The sequence below is a fragment of the Diabrotica virgifera genome, chromosome 10 (assembly GCF_917563875.1).
Source record: "Diabrotica virgifera virgifera chromosome 10, PGI_DIABVI_V3a".
In the NCBI taxonomy this organism is placed as follows: domain Eukaryota; kingdom Metazoa; phylum Arthropoda; class Insecta; order Coleoptera; family Chrysomelidae; genus Diabrotica; species Diabrotica virgifera.
Genome location: NC_065452.1, coordinates 117,688,785 through 117,709,341, shown reverse-complemented (window position 1 = coordinate 117,709,341; position 20,557 = coordinate 117,688,785). Strand labels below are relative to the sequence as shown.

The following is a 20,557-nucleotide window of genomic DNA, read 5'->3' as shown; positions in this document are numbered from 1 at the left end:
CATATCATGTAATAGCGGTTTGTCGTGCCCAATGTATCTCGTAGGATACAGCTTCCAAGACCTACCTGCCCAATGTGTCTCACAAGATACACATTTTCTTAACGGCTTTTTTGGGATAGAGGGGGGTGCGAAAACAATTTTAAATATGATTTTTGCTTAATTGGGCCCTAAAACCATAAAATGCTAGAAAGAAATTATCATGGGTTGAGGATTTCTTCGTTTGGGCAAAAGAGGGTTAAGCAATAAAAGGGGGTCTAGGACGTTTCATCGCCGCCGTTTCGATGCCGCCAGTTCGATGCCGATGCCGGCCGATTCATCGCCAGTCAATTAATCGCTATCTGATATATTTCCGAATTTTCGACAGTTACAATTATTAGTTATTTTTAGTATTAATTAGGAATTCTAGGAAATGCGAGATATGACGGCGATGAAATGGACTGGCGATGAACCGGCGGCATCGAAACGGCCGGCGATGAACCGGCGGCATCGAAACGTCCCATTCCGATAAAAGGTAAACTATAAAATAATAAGTAATAAAATTCATAAAAATTTCAATAAATAAATCAATACCTGAGTAATAATTCGTTTGACTCCACATAAATGAATTCCTCTAAAGTCAGACTGTACAAGTAAGTGTAATAGTGAGGGCCCCATTATTTCCATGGAAATGGCAGTGTGTACTCCATTGATGCTCAATAACTTAAAAGTATCTACCATTTGAACAATATGCTTATAGCCAAGGTGACTGGGGTCTATCAGTTTCGTGTCTCTAAGTAACTTTATTTCATCTTGAGCCACTACGGTGAACATTTGCGCGCTCTTACAAATCTTCAGGGCAACATAAGTAGGCCCACTAAAATTTAAAAAAATCAAAATGAATATTTTTACCAAAAGAATACAAAGATGTTAATAATTAGTATGATACAATTGATCCAAAAGATGGCATAACCCAGACATCTAAAGTGAAAATTATCTTTCAACACCAAATTGTTCTATATGGTCCACATAATGTTCAGAAGAAAGTCACACCATTTTGAGCGTCGGGTTTGGGGGGAGAGGGGGGATAAATCGGTAAATTCGTAGTTTTTTACGTTCTTCGTCAATATTTCTAAAGCTATGTGGTTTAGCATGAACAATCTTATATACAAAAATGTTCTACATTAGATTTTACATAAAAAAGGCTTTATACATAATTCTTCTAAAATGAAGGGTTCCAAAGTTACGGAGGTAGTATAGTATAATTGGTCCAAAAAAAAGCCTAACCCAGACATCCAAAGTAAAAGGTTCTCTCTAACACCAAATTGTTCTATATGGTCCACATATTGTTCAGTAAAAAGTTACACCATCTTCAGCGTCCAGTTTGGGGGGGGGGGGAGATGGGGGAGAAGCAGGTAAATTAGTAAATTTTTAACGTTTTTCGTCAATATTTCTAAAATTATGCTAGCGTAAACAATGTTCTATACAAAAATGTTCTACATGAAATTTAAAACAAGAAAGGTTCTATACATAATTGTTATAAAATCAACGGTTCCAGAGTTACGGAGGGTGAAAACTGGAGGTTTTCGATACTTTTTATATTTTTTTGGCCAATTGATGATGATTTTTGGTGGTGAGGTTGATGTTTCTTCAAGCGCTTATCACTAACATACCATCTGCCACTGAAATAGCAATTTTTATTTACAAAACACAATCCTGTTAAAGAACATTTCTTTCATCAGTAATATTATAAATTGCCCAAAAAATATAAAATGTAGCGAAAACCTCCACTTTTCATCCTCCGTAACTCTGTAACCGTTGATTTTATAACAATTATATATCGGACCTTTTTTGTTGTAAATTTTATGTAGAACATTTTTGTATAGAACATTGTTTACGCTAAAGCATAGTTTTAGAAATATTGACAAAAAATGTAAAAAAACTACTAATTTACCGATTTCTCCCCCATCTCCTTTAAAAACCGGAAGCTCAAAATGGTGTAACTTTTTACTGAACAATATGTGGACTATATAGAACAATTTGGCGTTGGAGGAAAACTTTTACTTTGGATGTTTGGGTTAGGCCCTTTTTTGGACCAATTATACTATACTACCTCCGTAACTTCGGAACCGTTCATTTTAGAAGGATTATGTATAAACCTTTTTTATTTAAAATTTAATTTAGAACATTTTTTTTTATAGAAGGTTGTTCATGCTAAACCGATAGTTTTAGAAAGATTGACGAAAAACGTAAAAAACTACGAATTTACCGATTTATCCCCCCCTCTCCCCCCCCCCCCAAACCCGACTCTCAAAATGGTGTGACTTTCTTCTGAACATTATGTGGACCATATAGAACAATTTGGTGTTGGAGGATAAGTTTCACTTTGGATGTCTGGGTTTGGGTCTAGTTATACCATACTAAATAGGATAGTGATAAAAAGGATTGAATATCTTAATGGACAAAGGCATTTAGCACTAAAAACACCGGAATAAATGGATTTTTAAATCCAGCACCTAGAGCCTTGCAACTTTTTGCATTGTGTTCAGGATGACGCCAGGAAAAAAATCTACAATAAAAAAATGGGTGAAAATGTATAGGGGAGAGTTGGATAAAACGGGATAGTCGGATAAAACGGGATACCTAGCCTAGAGACCCAACTAGTGCTGCTATCAATCGGACAACGACGAAAACTTGTTCTCAGTCGTCATTTTAACATTCTCAGTTCGTTTTACCTCGATGTCATTATTTGATGAAAAGTTGTTGTGTTTAGAATTCTCTAACTCTACTTTTTTGGTACTTTTTACTTTTAAGTGCGTTGTTTTCTACATTATATTGCCTACATATCTAAACATATAATTCCGGTGATTATTACATTTAATTAAGCACTCATTAACGAATATTCTCATGTGTAGTCTATCTCATTTTACTTTCACGTTTAGGCAGGAGTCATTTTTGTTTTGAAAAATGTCTGAGTTGGACAAAACGGGACACTTATAAGTTGGATAAAATGGGATACAGTTTTTTATGTCCCGTTTTATCCACCTATTTATTTGTTGGCCTATTAATTTTTTAAATAGCGATAAAGCGTGTTCTCATACAGAAAAGAACAACATCTTTATGTGACTTTTATTCTGATATACGTACCTAGTCCTAAATAAAAGGTCTTATTTCCCATTTTGCAATAAAACAAAAAAAAGGCCTATTTTTAAGTTTCTGGCTACTGAAGATATTGTTTTTCAAAGGTAAATTTTGTTTTGCAGTCTTATATCTACTTAAATAAACTTTTTAGATAAGTTTATGCAAAAAATTAAATATTGTGAACCTATCCCGTTTTATCCAACCATCGTATGCTAAAACGGGATGTGCAGGACTTTAATAAATATTTTTTTACTATTTTCCAGTCATTAAAAATAGCTAAAAATATGTTTTTTGTGTGCTTCAATAAATGTTATATCTATAATAAATAATAATATGATAATTTCTTTAACATTTTTTCCGTAATAAAAATAAACAAGAATGGTATCCCGTTTTGTCCAACTCTCCCCTAATTGCACTTGAAAGTGTATAAAATGCATCCAAAAGTGAATAAACATGTCAAAATCAGTATATTCAGAACAAGATTTTGTTATTCGGGGGTTTTTGAGGTCACTCACGAATATGCAATCAACTACGTGATGGTCTCTGGGGGTATGAAATAGTAATGGTGTTAAGCGTATAGACCTCAAAGTACATCCAAAGGGGGGAGGGGGGTTATAACTCCCAAAACCGCCCCGTGGTTACGCCTATGCATCCTGATGACAATTCAAAAAGTTGTAAGTCTCTAGGTGCTGTATTTAAAAATCGATTTATATTTCCTAAATGCCCTGGTCTACCTAATATTATTTATGTTGGTCCTAACCTAATCTAACCTAAAATCGATTCAAAAGGAATGCGGTGGATTAAGATATATGTACTAGCGAAGATGGAGCAAAACTAAATGAGACAAAACGAGACAGAACGAAAAAAACTGAAGTAGAACAGAACGGAATAAAGCAATGAAGCAAAATAACATGTACTAGAATAAAACGAAACGAAAGAGGAAGAAATGTAATAAAGCGGAATCGAACTAAACGAAATGGAATGAAACTGGGCGAACAAAACTGAAACGATATAAAAAGAACCAAAATAAACAGGAGGTAAATAAATGAACTGAAACGAAATGGAATAAAACAAAATAATACTGGATGCATTGAAATAAAATAAAATAAATAAAATGAATGAAAAATTATCTAATACAATCGATCGAAATAATACACCTGGGAAATAAGGCAAAAATATACCATGTTCGGGTATAAATATACCACTTGAGCAGCCAAGTTGCAAATGAGTTTTTTGGGTACTATACAGGGTGTTTCATTAATAATTATATAGTATATAAAATGTGGTTCCTTACTGAGTTACAGGGTGTTTTATCTAAAAATTTAAAAACAATTTTTGCCCAGCAATTTTAAACTATTCGACGTATCGTTTTCATACTTGGCAGAAAGTGCGACTACTATACATCCTACTAAATTATGAAAAACAAACGTTTCTAGCTACTACCAGAGGCGTACGGCAGGGATAGTAAATGGTTGACCCTTCTCAAATTCTACGCCACTGGAGGAATTACTATTTTAATGCCATTTTTAGATTCTCCAATGCTTTCTACATAAATAATATACTCCTCAATGGTAACGATAAAGTCATTAGTTTTCGAGATATTTGAAGTTAAATAGGAAACGACACAGTTATTTTGATTAACTAATTTATGGTATGATTCATATGATTAAAATTTAAAAATTATTTGTACCCAGTACTTTAAAACTATTTGGCGTATCCTTATCCTACTTAGCTGAAAATGTAGGTACTGTACACCCTACTAATTTAAGATAAATACACGTTTCTAGCTACTACCAGAGGCGTACGGCAGGGGATAGTGGCAGGTTTACCCTTCCTTTATTCTACGCCACTGACGAAATTGCTATTTTAGTGTAATTTTTTTATTTTTCAATACTTTTTATGTAAATAATATACTCTTCATTCGTAACGATAAAATGATTAGTTTTCGAGATATTTGAAATTAAAAATGAAGCGACACAATACATTATTCAAAATAACCGTGTCGTTTCATTTTTAACTTCAAAGATCTCGAAAACTAATGACTTTATCGTTACGAATGAAGAGTATATTATTTTCATAGAAAGTATTGGAAAATCCAAAAATTGAACTAAAATAGCAATTCCGCCAGTGGTGTAGAATTTGGAAAGGATCAACCATTCACTTTCCCCCGTCGTACGCCTATGGTAACAGACAGAAACGTCTGTTTAACATAATTTAGTAGTTTGTACAGTACCTATATTTCCTACCAAGTATGAAAAGGATACGTCGAATAGTTTTAAAATTCCGAGCAAAAATAGTTTTTAAATTTTTAGATAAAACTCAGTAACTCAGTAAGGAACCACATTTTATTTAAGTGTTTTAGGTTAAATCTTCGTATTTTGTGCTAAGGTTTCTCCAGTTACTATATGGACAATTATTAATAAAACACCCTGTACACCTAATATATTATAAATACAAATGCCCGTCACAGCTTGGACGAGAAATTTAGTTATTAACAAATAAGGCTCAAAAATGAGAGTTTTTCGTTTAAATCGCTACAGGTAAAAATAGGGTAATTAAATGTCTTATTTATAATATTTTTCTTTTAGTAGATGAGCCAAGGTTTAAAATTGCGTTTTTTGAATTTTGGTCCGATTATTTGTTGCTTCGGATATTACAAAATAAAACAAAAATTTCGAAAATAAAAAATTTGCTATAAATTTTGCGAAAATGAATTTAGGACTTTCCTGTTGCACAAAAAGTTGAGTCAACCAGTCCATACAACGCACAAAAATTTTTAAGACGATGCGTCAATTAGTTTAAATTATATTCAATTTGTTTACCTCAAAGAGCTTTTTTTCGCAATGTTATTGTCCAGAAAATAATAATGATACAGCAATTCTGTGAAAACAGCATAAAAGAAGAATAGTCATATTTTCAACGCATTTAAAAAAAATCATAAAAAGTGATTTTTATCACTCCGAAAACATTTTACTAAAATAGAGTAATTTTTGGCTTATAAACAATTTGAATACCTTTGTTAATATTGACTGTAGGCTAAAACTACAATGGAATTTGAAAAACTGGTATTTTTATACGAATTTTCAATGAAAAACTTTTCGGCTATGTTAATTACGGTCAAAGTTAGCCACTTTTTTATTTAATTGACGGCTACTTTGTTTATAACAACTAAGCAACCTAACTAGAGCCATTTTGAAGTTGAAGATATATAGATTATGTGTAAAAGTTTGAGTAAACTTTGAACCTCAACAGAGTGGTTAATAAATCTTTAAAAATGGCGTCCGAACGGAATTATTTCGTGGTGGAGGGGAATTACTAAAATACGTGCACTCAAAAAATGAAACTGATTCTGCAAACATATGCTGCGATTAATATCGCTAGAACTTGTTGATGGATTTTGATCATATTTTTTTAAATTTGTATGTACTCGTAGTCTGATAGAGTACGTTATGTACACACAACCCCACCTAACATTACAAAATGTTAGGGGGAACTCCTCTTATCACTCAGGGATATGAAAAATAGATTACGACCGATTCTAAGATCTACCGAATATACATATATAATTTCATAAAAATCGGTCAAGCGGTCTCGGAGGAGTATGGAAACTAACACTGTGACAGGAGAATTTTATAGATGTAAATATATAGATGGCTATTAACAAATTTGGTGCTAGAAGAGTGAAAATTAAGGGTTGTATGTATTTTTTAATTCTACATCATATAAAATTAAGCTAGATAATTTTGTCCAAAAAAATAAAAAAAATGTCAGGGGGTAACCCCCCTTATAACTTATGGGTATAAAAAATAGATTAAAACCTCTTCAACGTCCTACAGGATAAACGTATAAAATTTTATAAAAATCGGCCAAGCCGTTTCGGAGTAGTATGGTAACTAACACTGTTACAGGAGAATTTGATGTATATAGAAGTAACTGCGAATTAAATAATAAAAGTCATTAACTTTGAACCTAATTAACCTAGGCAAAAAGTTTTTTTTTCTGGAAATTCGTATAAAAATACCAGCTTTTAAAATCCTAAAGTAGATTTACTCTATAGTCAATATTAACAAAGTTATTCAAATTGTTTAGAAGCCAAAAATGACTCTATTTTACTAAACTTTTTTCGGAGGGATAAAAACGACTTTTTAATGATTTTTTTAATACTTTAAAAATATAACTATTATTCTTGCATGTGGTTTCCACAGAATTCCTATGTCGTTATTATTTTCTGAACAATAACATTGCGAAAAAAGCTCTTTGCGATAAACAAATTGAATAAAATTTAAACTAATTGACGAATCGTCTTAAAATTTTCTGTGCATTATATGGAATATTTGACTCAACTTTTCGTGCAATATGAAAGTCTTAAGGCCATTTTCGCAAAAGTTATAGCACATTTTTTATTTTTGAAATTTTAGTCTTCTTTTGTACTTTCCGAAACAAAAAAGGATCGGACCAAAATTCAAAAAGTACCATTTTAAACCTTGGCTCATCTAAAAAAAGAAGAATATTGTAAATAAGATATTTAATTACCCTATTTTTACCGGTAGCGATTTAAACGAAAAAACTGCCATTTTGACCCTTATTTGTTAATAACTAAGTTTCTCGTCCGAAATGTGACGGGCATTTTTGTATTTATAATGTATTAGGTATAGAGTACCCAAAAAATCCATTTGCAACCTGGCTGCTCAAGTATCCCGACAAAAACCTTATTTCTCTGAACTATAAACAAAACTGACCGGTGCTGGTGTATTTCTACTCAAATTATGTACAGTATTAAAATTGATCTTCTAACTCAAATGAAATATAATATGAGGGGACAAAATTATGAAATAAGTTCATTTAATTTTTGCGAGAATGGGCGGTTTTAGAGATAAATTCCGAAACAGGTCGATTTTTATTTTTACATTATGCTTTTTTGGCATATACGTCATAATAACGACGTTATTCATCGTGATGCGGGTATCGTATAATTTTCTATTAATTTAATCTTCTTACTGGGTCTGGTTCGATGATCAGGTTTCCAGGAATAATTATAAAGTAAATTGACTTACATTATTTATTAATCACTACATCACTTAGGTCACTACCTATACAGGAGATAACGTACATCGTGGGATAACCCAAACGGACATACATCAGCCTTTATCTTCGAATACGTTCGACTATATTATTATTTCTATTTCCTCCGGCCCTGCTTAAATATTTTTAATTCAAATCAGGTCGTTACACTTTGAATAAACGCGGGTTGACATTACTAGTGAATAACGAACGTGGCTCACGTTTACGTATTTTGCCCGTGCTATTGTTAAGCTGAGTACTCACTTGAGCACGAATACGCATGAGACAAGCCGAGGCCGCACCGAATGCCTCGAGTCGGGAAAAATGTATGAGGACACGCATCCCGCATGAGGCTTGCCGCAGCAGTGATCCATTTATTCGTCCTGAGGCAGCGAATATGTCGAACAAACAATTATTATTATAATAATAGCTAGGGTTACGAGGATGCCATAGTACTTCCATATTTTTGTATTTATCAATAAGTTCTAAACACAACTCTTGGCTCCATTCTATTTTTTATAGGTAGATTTACAAATTTGTCTTAAATTTTTAAGTGTATAACTTTCCAAAAGAATGAATATTTCAAGATAAAAAATAAAATTCTACAAATTCCAAATCTTTTATCACCCTTTTGTTTTTGTATTATTAAATTATAACATTCATTGCTTGCACGGTCTGTTTAAAAATGTATAAATATGAATCGAAACGCAACCGCATGTTTAAAAATACTTAAAAACCGTCCGCACTGAGGCACGCATCCCTTTGATAGACCGACAAGAAATGGATCGCTCCGACGCTCCGAGGCGTGCGGCGAACGATTTGAGCATATTTGCCGCGTCTCGGATGACGTCCTAACTGACTGCCTCGTACGGCCTCGGCTTGCCTCATGCGCGTTCGTGCTCAAGTGAGTACCCAGCTTTAGATATTTTATTATCTATTTTCAAACTCAAAACAAGATAATAAAATATCTAACAATAGCACGGGCAAAATACGTAAGCGTGAGCCACGTTCGTTATTCACTAGTAATGTTAACCGGCCTTAATGTAAACTGTACTGTAATGTAAAATGTAAGTAAACTGATTTTACTTCAAGCAACAGCGAGAACCGGAACTACCTGACTTGATAATGTCAAGTGCGATCTTGCCGAAACGTCGTCAAAATAATGGTTTTATTAAAAACCAAAATTATTCAACACGAAATCAAACCCGGAAAACCACAGAAAACACATATAGTTCCCGTGGACATTTCAAGTGAACTGCTCCAAAATTAACATAACACCTTTTATGTACCATCACTTTGAAGCTATTTTTCTCTTTCTTCTAAACCGTTGCTTGGATTTCGATGATTTTTATTTCACATTGTAGGTCTATTTCTAAGGAATTGAATAGGTGAGTGAAAGAATAGTACATCTCCAAAACTGTCATTTTAAGAAAATTAAAAAAAACCGTTTAAACAAAAATCTAGTGGTTTTTTGACATTTTCATACATTGCAAAGTTGTAGCTTTTGTGCTTATTTGTTAAATGGCCAAATAAAGTTTATTAAAACAAAGTCCAGAAAAAAGATATTTGCAAAAATGTATCGTGTGCATGTATTGTTCTTTCACTCAATTACAAAAAAACACAATTCTGAAACTACAGTTATTGGTTTTGTTTAGAAATATTTATTAACAATGCATGGAATGCAAGATTGTTAACCTTTGACTGTCAATCACTAAATGAATCCTGATTACAAGTGGCGCGCGAAGACGTAATGCCATTGAGTGAAAGAACAGTATAAGCAGCGAAAGAACAGGATAAACGTTGCACGTATACGGTTCTTTCACTCATCTACCAAATTGCCCTGTCGATATTGAATCGCAGAGAGTTGTGTTTATACTGTTCTTTTGCCCAGTGATGCGTGAACCTATTAAACGTATTTTGGCTATCTCAGTTCAAAATGTCGTTTTTGGCATTTATATTGTTCTTTCACTCACCGATTCAATTACCGTACCAATGTTTTATGAGAAATCTCGACATTTTATCCATATAGGGGGTGTAAAAATAAAGTTGTGTTTTCCTTATTTTGCAACACCATGTGGAATTTGTTGAAAACAAAAGTTAAATCTTATTAATATTGCGAGATAGCTTCTTTCTCTCAATATTTTTGTAAATAATACATAATTTTATTGAATTGTAATACTCATTAATGGAATAAAAGGAGATATATACAGTGTGGAAAGCACTTATGAAATAACATTATTAGTGTCCTTGTTTCAAAAAATTATAAAAACCACTGAGACCCGTCGATTTTTAAATAAAAATGTGCACTTTTCAAACATAAATTTAAATGTACAGGGTGGTTAATGAAAGTCTAGGAGAGTCCATAAGCTTTAGATTTAATGGAACACCCTGTATATTATTATAGTTTTAAAAGCTGCTCAATAACCTAATTTCAAAGAACTATATTATGTAGCTTGTATTATGAATAATACAGGGTGCAATTTTGAAATTATAAAGTATGGAAGCAACTTATGGAATAAAATTGTTTGTGTCATTATTTTAGAAAATTATAAACAATACTGGGACACGTCAACTTTTAAATTCAAATGGGCGCTTTACAAACATAAATTTAAATTTATAGGGTGATTAACGCAAGTACAGTCCATGATCTCTAGTTTTAATGGATCACTTTGTATATTTTTATGTTCTTAGAAGCTACTTCACAACCTCATCTCAACAAAGTGTATCATTTAAGGTCCATTATGAATAATATAAGATGACATTTTGAAATTATTTATAAATTGTGTCAAGACACTAAATACAAAACCCAATAGATTTATACTTAGTTTAGAAAATGTATGTCTTTATTGAGCTAATTTAAAAAATAATACCTTAAAGTATGATAAAGTATTTGCTTTCAAAATTGTATGTAGGTATATTTTTTTTATTCCATAAGTGCCTTCCACTCTTATATGCCGTGCCTCGGAGAGCACGTTAAGCCGTCGGTCCCCTGGGCTAGTGTACATCGACTCTAGTTACTTGAAACAGGGTTAAAGATGTAAATGGCGCCGGAACAATCCGAAAGGATCTCCCCGGCAATACGATATTATTTGTGAACGGCCGTAGCTCAACGGCATGATCACTGGCCTCATACGCCAAAGCACGCGGCTTCGAGCCCTGCCAACGACAATCAATTTTTCATTTCTAAAAATGATTCACCGTGCCTCGGAGAGCACGTTAAGCCGTCGGTTCCCCTGGGCTAGTGTACTTCGACACTAGTTACTTGAAACAGGGTTAAAGATGTAAATGGCACCGGAACAATCCGAAAGGATCTACCCGGCAAAAATGCCATACGGTATTATTATTATTTACTATATTATACGAATACTATATAAGATTAAAAAATTTGACAGGATAGTTTTAGACTGACAGTTTTGTTTACAATAATTCAATATTTGAATTTTATGGAAATAAAAGGCAGATGTCGACCACTGAATTTATTAAATCTTGCTCAAGTATACTTTACTCCTAGAGCATCATCAGGGGCATTTCGTCATATTAGGAAGATATCCTGTAGTGTCGTAGATATTTGTTTAAAGTAATGGCAGACAAACGTTTATCAAATAATACACAAATTAAATGCCCGTACTACGTTACAATAGAACAAATTGAAAAAGAGAAGAGAGCAAAAAATATAATCATAACGGGTTTAAAAATTGAACCAAATAGTATAGAAAACAGTACGAAACAAGTTCAAGATTTTCTTCAGCAGAATTTAAATATAGACACAAATATTACAAGTGTTACCAAAATAAACGAACATAAATGTATTGCGCAAATTGAGAATGCAGCGCAAAAAAGGAAAATTATGAAAAAAAAACAAAAATTAAAACTAAAACGAGGAAATCAGATTTACATCAATAATGACCTTACACAGAAAGAGAGAAAAATACAAAAAACCATAAAGAACCAAGCAGAGTACGAAAAGAAAAATAACAAAAAGGTAAAAATAGGTTTCCAAAAATTATTTATAAATGATGAGAAATATATATGGAATGATAAAGAAAATAAACTGATTAGAGATCATGAAAATCCTCCACGGGGATCAAAAAACTGCAAAAGTAGGCCTTTTACCAAGGCCACAAGGAAATCTGACAACAATCCCGAGAATCAAAGGAAATGCAAATGGTAGAAAGATTTGGAAACTGGGTACATGGAATATAAGATCTATTAACGGAAAAGAATACGAACTTATTTATGAATTTAACAATGCTGAACTTGATATCTTAGTAATCACGGAAACAAAGAAAAAAGAAAAGGGAATCGTAGAAATGGAAGATGGACATATATTAATTTATAGTGGAATTGCTGAAGGAGAACGAGCTGCAGCAGGTGTAGGATGTATAGTTAATCACAAATTGGCAGACAAAATCCAAAATTGGGAAGCGTGGTCAGAGAGAATACTGACAATAGAATTAAAAACTGGAGAAAACCAAGTAAGTACAATTATAGCAGTATATGGCCCAAACGAAGACGATAGAGTTCAAGTAAAAGATAATTTCTGGAATGAATTGAGTAATGTGACAGAGTTAGAGTTAGCTAAAGGAGCGGGAGATTTTAATGGCAGAGTTGGTAAAAAAGACGATATATACCCAACAGTGCTAGGTGTGCACGGTGAAGATATACGAAATAATAATGGGATCAGACTTCTAGATTATTGTTTATTAAATAATCTGATTATTACGAATTCATTCTTTGAACATCGAGATATACACAAATATACCAGGGTACAAGAATCTAGAAATGTATAATAGATTACGTACTAGTAGAGGCAAGTAACAGAAATGCTGTAAAAGACACAAGAGTAACAAGGAGAGCAGAAATATATAGTGACCACTACTTACTTATATCGAACATAAAGAGAGAAGGAGAAACAGAGGTACAAGACACACGTCAAAAGCAAAAAACAGACAACTGAAACAATTAAATCGTACAAACTAAAAGATAAATAATATGCCAAAAAATTTGCAGAATTGCTAAATAAGGAGATAGAAGAAAATTTTGACTATAACCAAGTTAGAAATACTGAGGAAACATGGAGAATATTTAAAGATTTGGTAATCAATGCTGCCTGCCAAGAAAACATGTGGAACGTGCAGAACAATCAAGAATAAGAAACAGACCTCTTGGTGGAACGACAATATCAAAGCGGCAGTAAAAACGAAGAAGAATAAGTGGCAAAAATACTTAAGCAAAAGAACACCTGCAAATTATGAAGAATACAAACAACAACGAATAAAAGTCAATGAACTAGTTAGATTAGCGAAAGAGAAGTCATGGAAGGAATTCGGTGAGAAGATTGAAAAAAATAGTAAGGGGAATCAAAAAGTATTTTATAAAGCCATAAAAACAATGAGAAAAGGAAAGGCACACAACTCAACGGCAATCTAAAGTTCAGATGGTGTACTATTAACGGAAGAAATGAAGATAATGAATAGATGGAAAGAATATTTTCAAGATCTACTGGAAGGTACAGAAGAAAAAGAGAAAGTGGTAATAGCGACTAGACATCAACACCAAAGCCACGATGAAGACTACATAACAATGGACGAATTAAAAGAAGCCATAGGAAAACTAAAACTAGGAAAGGCACCAGGGCAAGACAAATTAACATCAGAAATGATTAAAAGCCTAGGAACGAGGGGCACTGAATTGCTGCTAAAGATAATGAATAAAGCAGCTAAAGAAGAAGTGATATCAAAAGACTGGGAAATGGGATTAATATTACCAATATTTAAAAAAAGGTGACAAGAATGATTGTAGAAATTATCGTGGAATAACTCTGTTAAGCACAGCTCTGAAGGTATATGAACACATTCTTGAAAAAAGCTAAGAACAATAGTAGGTGGTAGAACCTACCCTCTGTAAAACGCAACGAGGATTTAGAAAAGGCAGAAGCGTACAAGACCACATCTTTACAATTAAACAAATAATTGCAAAGTCGTATCAGAAGAACAAAAGGTGTGCTTTGCGTTCATAGACCTGGAAAAAGCATTTGATAAAGTGCCACGAGCAAAGATTTGGGAAACGTTGTACCTAAAAAACGTCCATGAAAAATTAATAAGGATTACACAAAGCCTATATCAAAATAATGTTAATTGTGTCATAAGCCAAAATTCAAAATCAACTAGTTTCAAAACCGCTGAAGGTCTGAGGCAAGGTGGTGTGCTGAGCTCTTTACTATTCATTTTTTTTATGGATAATATCCTGAAACAGTGTAACAATAAAATAAAAAGAAAGCTGTATGTAGGATTTAAAAATCAGAGAATAGAAATCACGGAATGTCCATTTGCAGACGATATTGTCATTACAGCAGAAAGTGAAAGAGTTTTGCAAGAAAACCTTACAATATGGAACGACATACTAGCAGAAAATGGGATGAAGATAAATAAAAGTAAAACCAAAGTAATGGCAGTATCACATGAACAACAAAATCTAAAAATTAAATTACAAGATGAAGAACTGGAGCAAGTGTCGCAGTATCGCTATTTGGGAGTAATTATACAAGAAACAGGCAAACATAATGTTGAAATAAATGACATAATAGAGAAGGCGGCTCGAACATGCCATGCATTAAATAAAATATTTATAAGTAAAAGAGAAGTATCAAAAGCTACAAAGATGAATGTATACAAAGGTATATTCAGACAAATTCTAACTTATGGGTCTGAATCATGGGTCCTTAATGACAGAGAAAAAAGCAGAATACAAGCGATGGATATGAAATATTTACGTAAGGTCAAGGGAATAACTAGGAGAGATAGAATAAGAAATGTAGATGTCAGAGCAGAATTAAAAATTCCGTCTGTGTTGGAGTTTGTAGAAAATAAACAATTAAGTTGGTGGGGACATTTGCAGAGAATGAATGACAACCGACCAGTCAGACAAGTGTGGGAAGCAAGAATTCAACACAAGCGTGGAAGAGGCAGACCAAGGAAAACATGGGATGACGTGATTGGAGACACACTTAAGAAGAGAGGAAAAACGTGGACGGAAGCAAAAATATTAGCAAGAGACAAAAAAAAGTGGGGAAAATTTGTACATGAAATTTAAGTGTAAACTCTTAGGGGTAACCCTGGGAGTAATTCTCGTACACCTTAGGGTAAAACGAGTAACTGATTATATATATGTTACAGTTCAAGTTGATTCTCAGTTGGAGTTGACTCCAACTAGTTGGAGTCAACTCCAACTGAAACGAGCAGTAAAAGTTGATTTTAAAAATTTAAATAAACTTTTACTAGTTGGAGTTGACTCTTCCTGGATCGATTCAGTAAATGTTGATTATACGAGAATCTCAAGTGCATTTTTGATGAGTGTGCGTTTCTTTGTTTTGACCGTTTCAACTACTTATTAGTATAGTCTGTAACGTCGCCCCCGTTAGGTTGATTTTTTGCACAAACTTACTCAAAAGAAATACATCCGTATAACAATCCTTATAACAAATACACAGGGTGTCACGCGGTACCGCGGTCGAAAAATTGTTTAATAGCTATTTATGTATTAATGATATATTAATGATAGGCATAATAATAGTTATTTATGTACCAAGTCAGTAAAGTGGCTCTTTATCGAACGAGTCTGATATTACGAGCAGAGGAAGCGAAGCGAGCAACATACGCGTTCGATAAAGAGTATTGAGGTGGTGCGTACAAAATTGTATCGTCAATCATAAAAAACATTAACACTTACTTACAACTTTGAGGAAATTTTTTTAATTTTAGACGAAATAAAAAATTCGTATGACAATAATGACAGATGACTTTTGCATGATGGCCGGTTTTGATGTTTATTCGATAGTTATCAATATTGTATACCTACCTAATTACTAAATCTGTAAAGTTTTGATTTATTTTGTATGAATATAATTGCGAAACACTACAGAATTTTACTTTTTGACATAAATTTTATTAATAATAAGATAAATTTTGTACAATATTTTTAATAATTAAAGTAAATAAATTTTATTTTCACTCAAATAAATAATCGATTGCTGCCATTGCCCACTTACATTTAATCTCGGTTAATTTGATTAATAATCGCGGCAGGTAAAGTAACATTCTTCTTTCAATACAACAAAGTGTTATTTTACTGCCGAAAATAAGGGCAAATGAGTACAATAATGAATGATTTTAGTGACGTTTGGCGATAAACTATGATTTTAAACAAATTCGCAAAAATAATTTTTTCACTTCGTACAAATTTTTTTTAGATCCTTTGGGCCGTTTTTTCTCTAAAATTGACTGTTGTCGAGTTATTAGCGACTTAAAATTTGAAAAACGCCAAAATAACCATTTTCAAGGTTTAATAACTCGGTTAAAGATAATTATTGTGAAAGTCGAGCGAGCGGCCGTGGAGTAACGGCATAATCGCTGGCCTCATACGCCAGTGCACGTGAGTTCGAGCCCTGCCAAAGACAAACCATTTTCATTTCCAATAATGACACGAACCGTCTCACCGTGCCTCGGAGAACACGTAAAGCCGTCGGTCCCCCTGAGCTAGTGTACATCGACACTAGTTACTTGAAACAGGGTTAAAGATGTAATTGGCGCCGGAACTGTCCGAAAGGCAAAAATGTCATACGATATTATATATTATGAAAGTCAGAAACTAAAAAAATCAAAGATTAAAGCTACCTCTATAAGATCCTTAAGAAATTTTTGTCATTATTTCATTAATAGGATATTATTTTTAATTATCAACAATGAGCGCTAAGCGTGTATTGAGGCTGCCGTCAATGTGAGTACGAGTGAGATTCACCATTGGACGGCCGGAATGGTGCATCTCTTTAGCACTCACCATTGTCGGCCGCCTAATACGCACTTAGCGCTCATTGTTAATAATTAAAGATAACAGCTTAGTAATAAAGTAGTGACAAAAATTTCTGCTGGAACTTGTAGAGGGGGCTATAAACTTTGATTTGGTCACTTTCTGACTTTCATATTAATGGATTTTAACTGAGTTATTAAGCCTTGAAAATGGCTATTTTCGCATTTTTCAAATTTTAAATCGCGTATAACTCGACAACAATCAATTTTAGAGAAAAATCATAAAATACCTTTTTTGCTCAGAATAACCCAAATGATCTAAAAAAAAAATTATTCGAAGTGAAAAAATTATTTTTTGAATTTGTCTAAAAAAAATTGTTTAAACAATTTATCGATCAAGGTACTGCCTGGCACCCAGTAGATTTGTTATAAGGACCTCTTTTTGAGTAAGTTTGTGCAAAAAATTCGAATCGGAGTAATTTACTTAACGGGGGCGACGATACAGGCTAGACTAATTTCAACATATTCAGTAACATTTAATTTCTAGAATCGGCTGTTTGTGTGAATCAGAATCAACTTTTACTAAATGGTATTGGGAAGAGTATACTTTTCCTAGTTGGAGTCTACTTTTACTAGTAATGTTGAATATAAATCTTCATTTTATATTTATAATCAACTTTTACTGAAACCAGCCGTTAGAGTTGACTCGAACTAATAAAAGTCAACTCCAACTGGATAATCAACTTGAACTGTAACATAATATATACTACGTTACATATCGAAGATGGAGGTATAATGATTATACCTGATTCCTTAATTAGATAACCTTAATAATATTTGAAATATTATTCACCTCTTTTTTCACTAAAATTATAAAATACAGGGTGTTTCATTTAAAATTATACCTTGTAAATTTTAAAGAAATTGTATATCATTTGTGATCATTTTGTGAACACCCTGTATTTAGAAATTAGATTTCCATGTAAATTCGTGAAAGAATGGTACCCACTCTTTATGTACAAAGGTTTTCAGGACATTATAAATATAGAAGCTTATTGTAAATGCATGAGCTTCTTCTTCTTGTAGTGTCTATCCGTTTCGAATGTTGGCAACCATTATGGCAATCTGTACTTTGCACACTGCTGCTCTGAAAATATTTGTGGTTGTTGTGTTGAACCACGGACGTAGATTTTTTAGCCAGGAAATCCTTCACCTTCCTGGTCCTTGCTTTCCTTCTACTTTTGCTTGCAAGATTAGTTGCAGCAGTCCATATCTTTCGGTGTTATTCGTGATATGACCGAGGTATTCGATTTTGGCTGTTTTTATTGTAGTTAAGATTTTTTTTATTTTTGAATTCTCAACAAAACACCCTGTTCAGTAACGTGGTCGGTATAATATATCTTTAGGCTTCCACGATAAAGCGACATTTCGAAAGCCACAATTTTATTGCTGGTGGCGTCTGTGAGAATCCACGACTCAACTCCGTACAACAGTATAGGAAAGAAATAACATCGTACGAACCTGTTTTTTATGGGTATTAATAAATAATGACATTTGGGTAGTTTAGCCATTTTTTGAAATGCAGATCTTGCTTTCTCTATCCTACTTTTGATTTATAGGGAATGGTCCCAATTTTCATTTATGTTCGTACCAAGGTAGGTTATGTTTTTACTACTTCTATTTATTGACCGTTCTCCGATTCGTCCAAATTGCCGTTCCTTTGTAGAGATCATCATACATTTTGTTTCCTTAATGTTTGGTGAAAGTCTGTATCTCTGAAATACTTCTACAGTGTGTTTGCGTAACTTGGAACCATATGGGAACTTTTTTAATATAAATTTTACGAAAAAAAGTTATTCTTCATAAAGTGTTCTTCATAGTCTAAAACCTAAGATGCAATCATCAGGTATCAAATTTTATCAATAATATAAGAGGTATGTCTAAAAATATGAATTTCGCTCAAGAGTAAAATCCTTTATATTTCACAATATCGAAAATTGTTATAAAGAAACGTTGTTTGTAATTAAAAATTATGTTATAATAATCATTTATACTCTTCTAATTGAAAAAAAATGAACATTTTTCTCAAATTACGGATACCCAACATAATTTTTATTTAAGATAACTCCGATATTATTAATTTTGCGAAAAAAAGGTATCCTTTATAAGAATGTTTGAATAGTCAAAAAAACTAAGATGTAATCATAAGATATAAATTTTTTTCAATTCTACATATATGAGGTATGTCAAAAATATGTATGAATTTCGCTCAAAAGTAAAATACCTTTATAGTTCACAATATTTCAACTAGAAGGATACTATTGCATATTGAAACGTAGTTTTTTAATTCTAAACAACTTTTTATAATAACAAATTTCAATATTGTGAAAAATTAAGATACTTTACTCTTCGGCGATATTCATTTTGACATACTTCGTATAAAATTGACAAAATTTTATATCTTATAATTTTTTCTTGGTTACTACACTATGCAAAACTTTTTATAAAGAATAAATTTTTTTCGTAAAATTAATAATAACTTAGCTATCATAAAAAAAATGATGTTGTGTGTCCGTAATTTGATGAAAATTTTCAAAAAATATAATTTTTTTAATTAGAAGAGTGCAAATTCAGATTATAACCTAATTTTTAATTGCAAACAACTTTTCTTAATGACAATTTTCGATATTGTGAAATATAAAGGAACTTTACTCTTGAGCGAAATTAATATTTTTTGACATACCTCGTATACGGTTGATAAAATTTGATATCTGATGATTGCGTCTTTGGTTTTTTCTTAGGTTTTTTTTCGTAAAACTGATATTAAAAAAGTTTCCCATATGGTTCCAAGTTACGCAGACACACTGTATAATTCTATTCATTAACTTCTGGAGGGCTTCAGAACTGTCAGCGAATACCACCGTGTTGTCTGCGTATCTTATGTTATCGATACATTCTCTGTTAATAATCCCGGCTTCAACATCATCCACTGCTTCTTACAAGATTTCCTCAGAGTATAATGTTAAACAGCAGTGGTGGTAGTATACATCCCTGCGGGACTCCACGTTTGATTTTGATATCGTCGAATTTTCCTGCTTCTGTCCGGATAGACGATGTTTGACTCTAGTACAGATGCTAATAATTCTTAAATCACAGGTGTTTATTCCAATCTTGGTTAATATCTCCATCAGCTTGTCGTGCTATTAATGAATCAGCTAATAACTTTAAAAATTTGGTCTCTATCTGTCAAAGTTTTTGAAAAAAGATGAATAACTCCAAAAATATGAAACGTTGATGGATGGTAGGTACTTTAAAAAAAATTTGTCTAGAATTTTACGTAGAATGTAAAAATGCAATAATATATACAATAATATACAGGGTGTTCCATTTAAAATATCAAAGTTTTTGTTCATTTTCCTTATAACCGAAAGTAACACTTTTGTCAAAATATTTTCTTTAAGTTTGTTTCTTTTCTTTAACTTTAAATCCCCACAAACCAATTTTAATCAATGAATATCGTCTAAGTAGTTTCCGATATATAGATACTAGTATAAGCTCTTCGTGAAACACCCTGT

At 32.6% G+C, this 20,557-nt stretch overlaps 1 protein-coding gene across 3 annotated transcripts in view; it reads right to left on the bottom strand.

The window, feature by feature from the left end:
- Nucleotides 1-20,557, bottom strand: part of LOC114333089 (SRSF protein kinase 2-like) — a 110,670-nt gene that overhangs the window by 52,672 nt on the left and 37,441 nt on the right. For all 3 annotated transcript variants that reach the window (XM_028282918.2, XM_050663635.1, XM_028282917.2), the window contains exon 3: nucleotides 571-853. In XM_028282918.2, coding sequence (XP_028138719.1) covers nucleotides 571-853 — 283 coding nt within the window. The remainder of the gene's footprint in view (nucleotides 1-570; nucleotides 854-20,557) is intronic.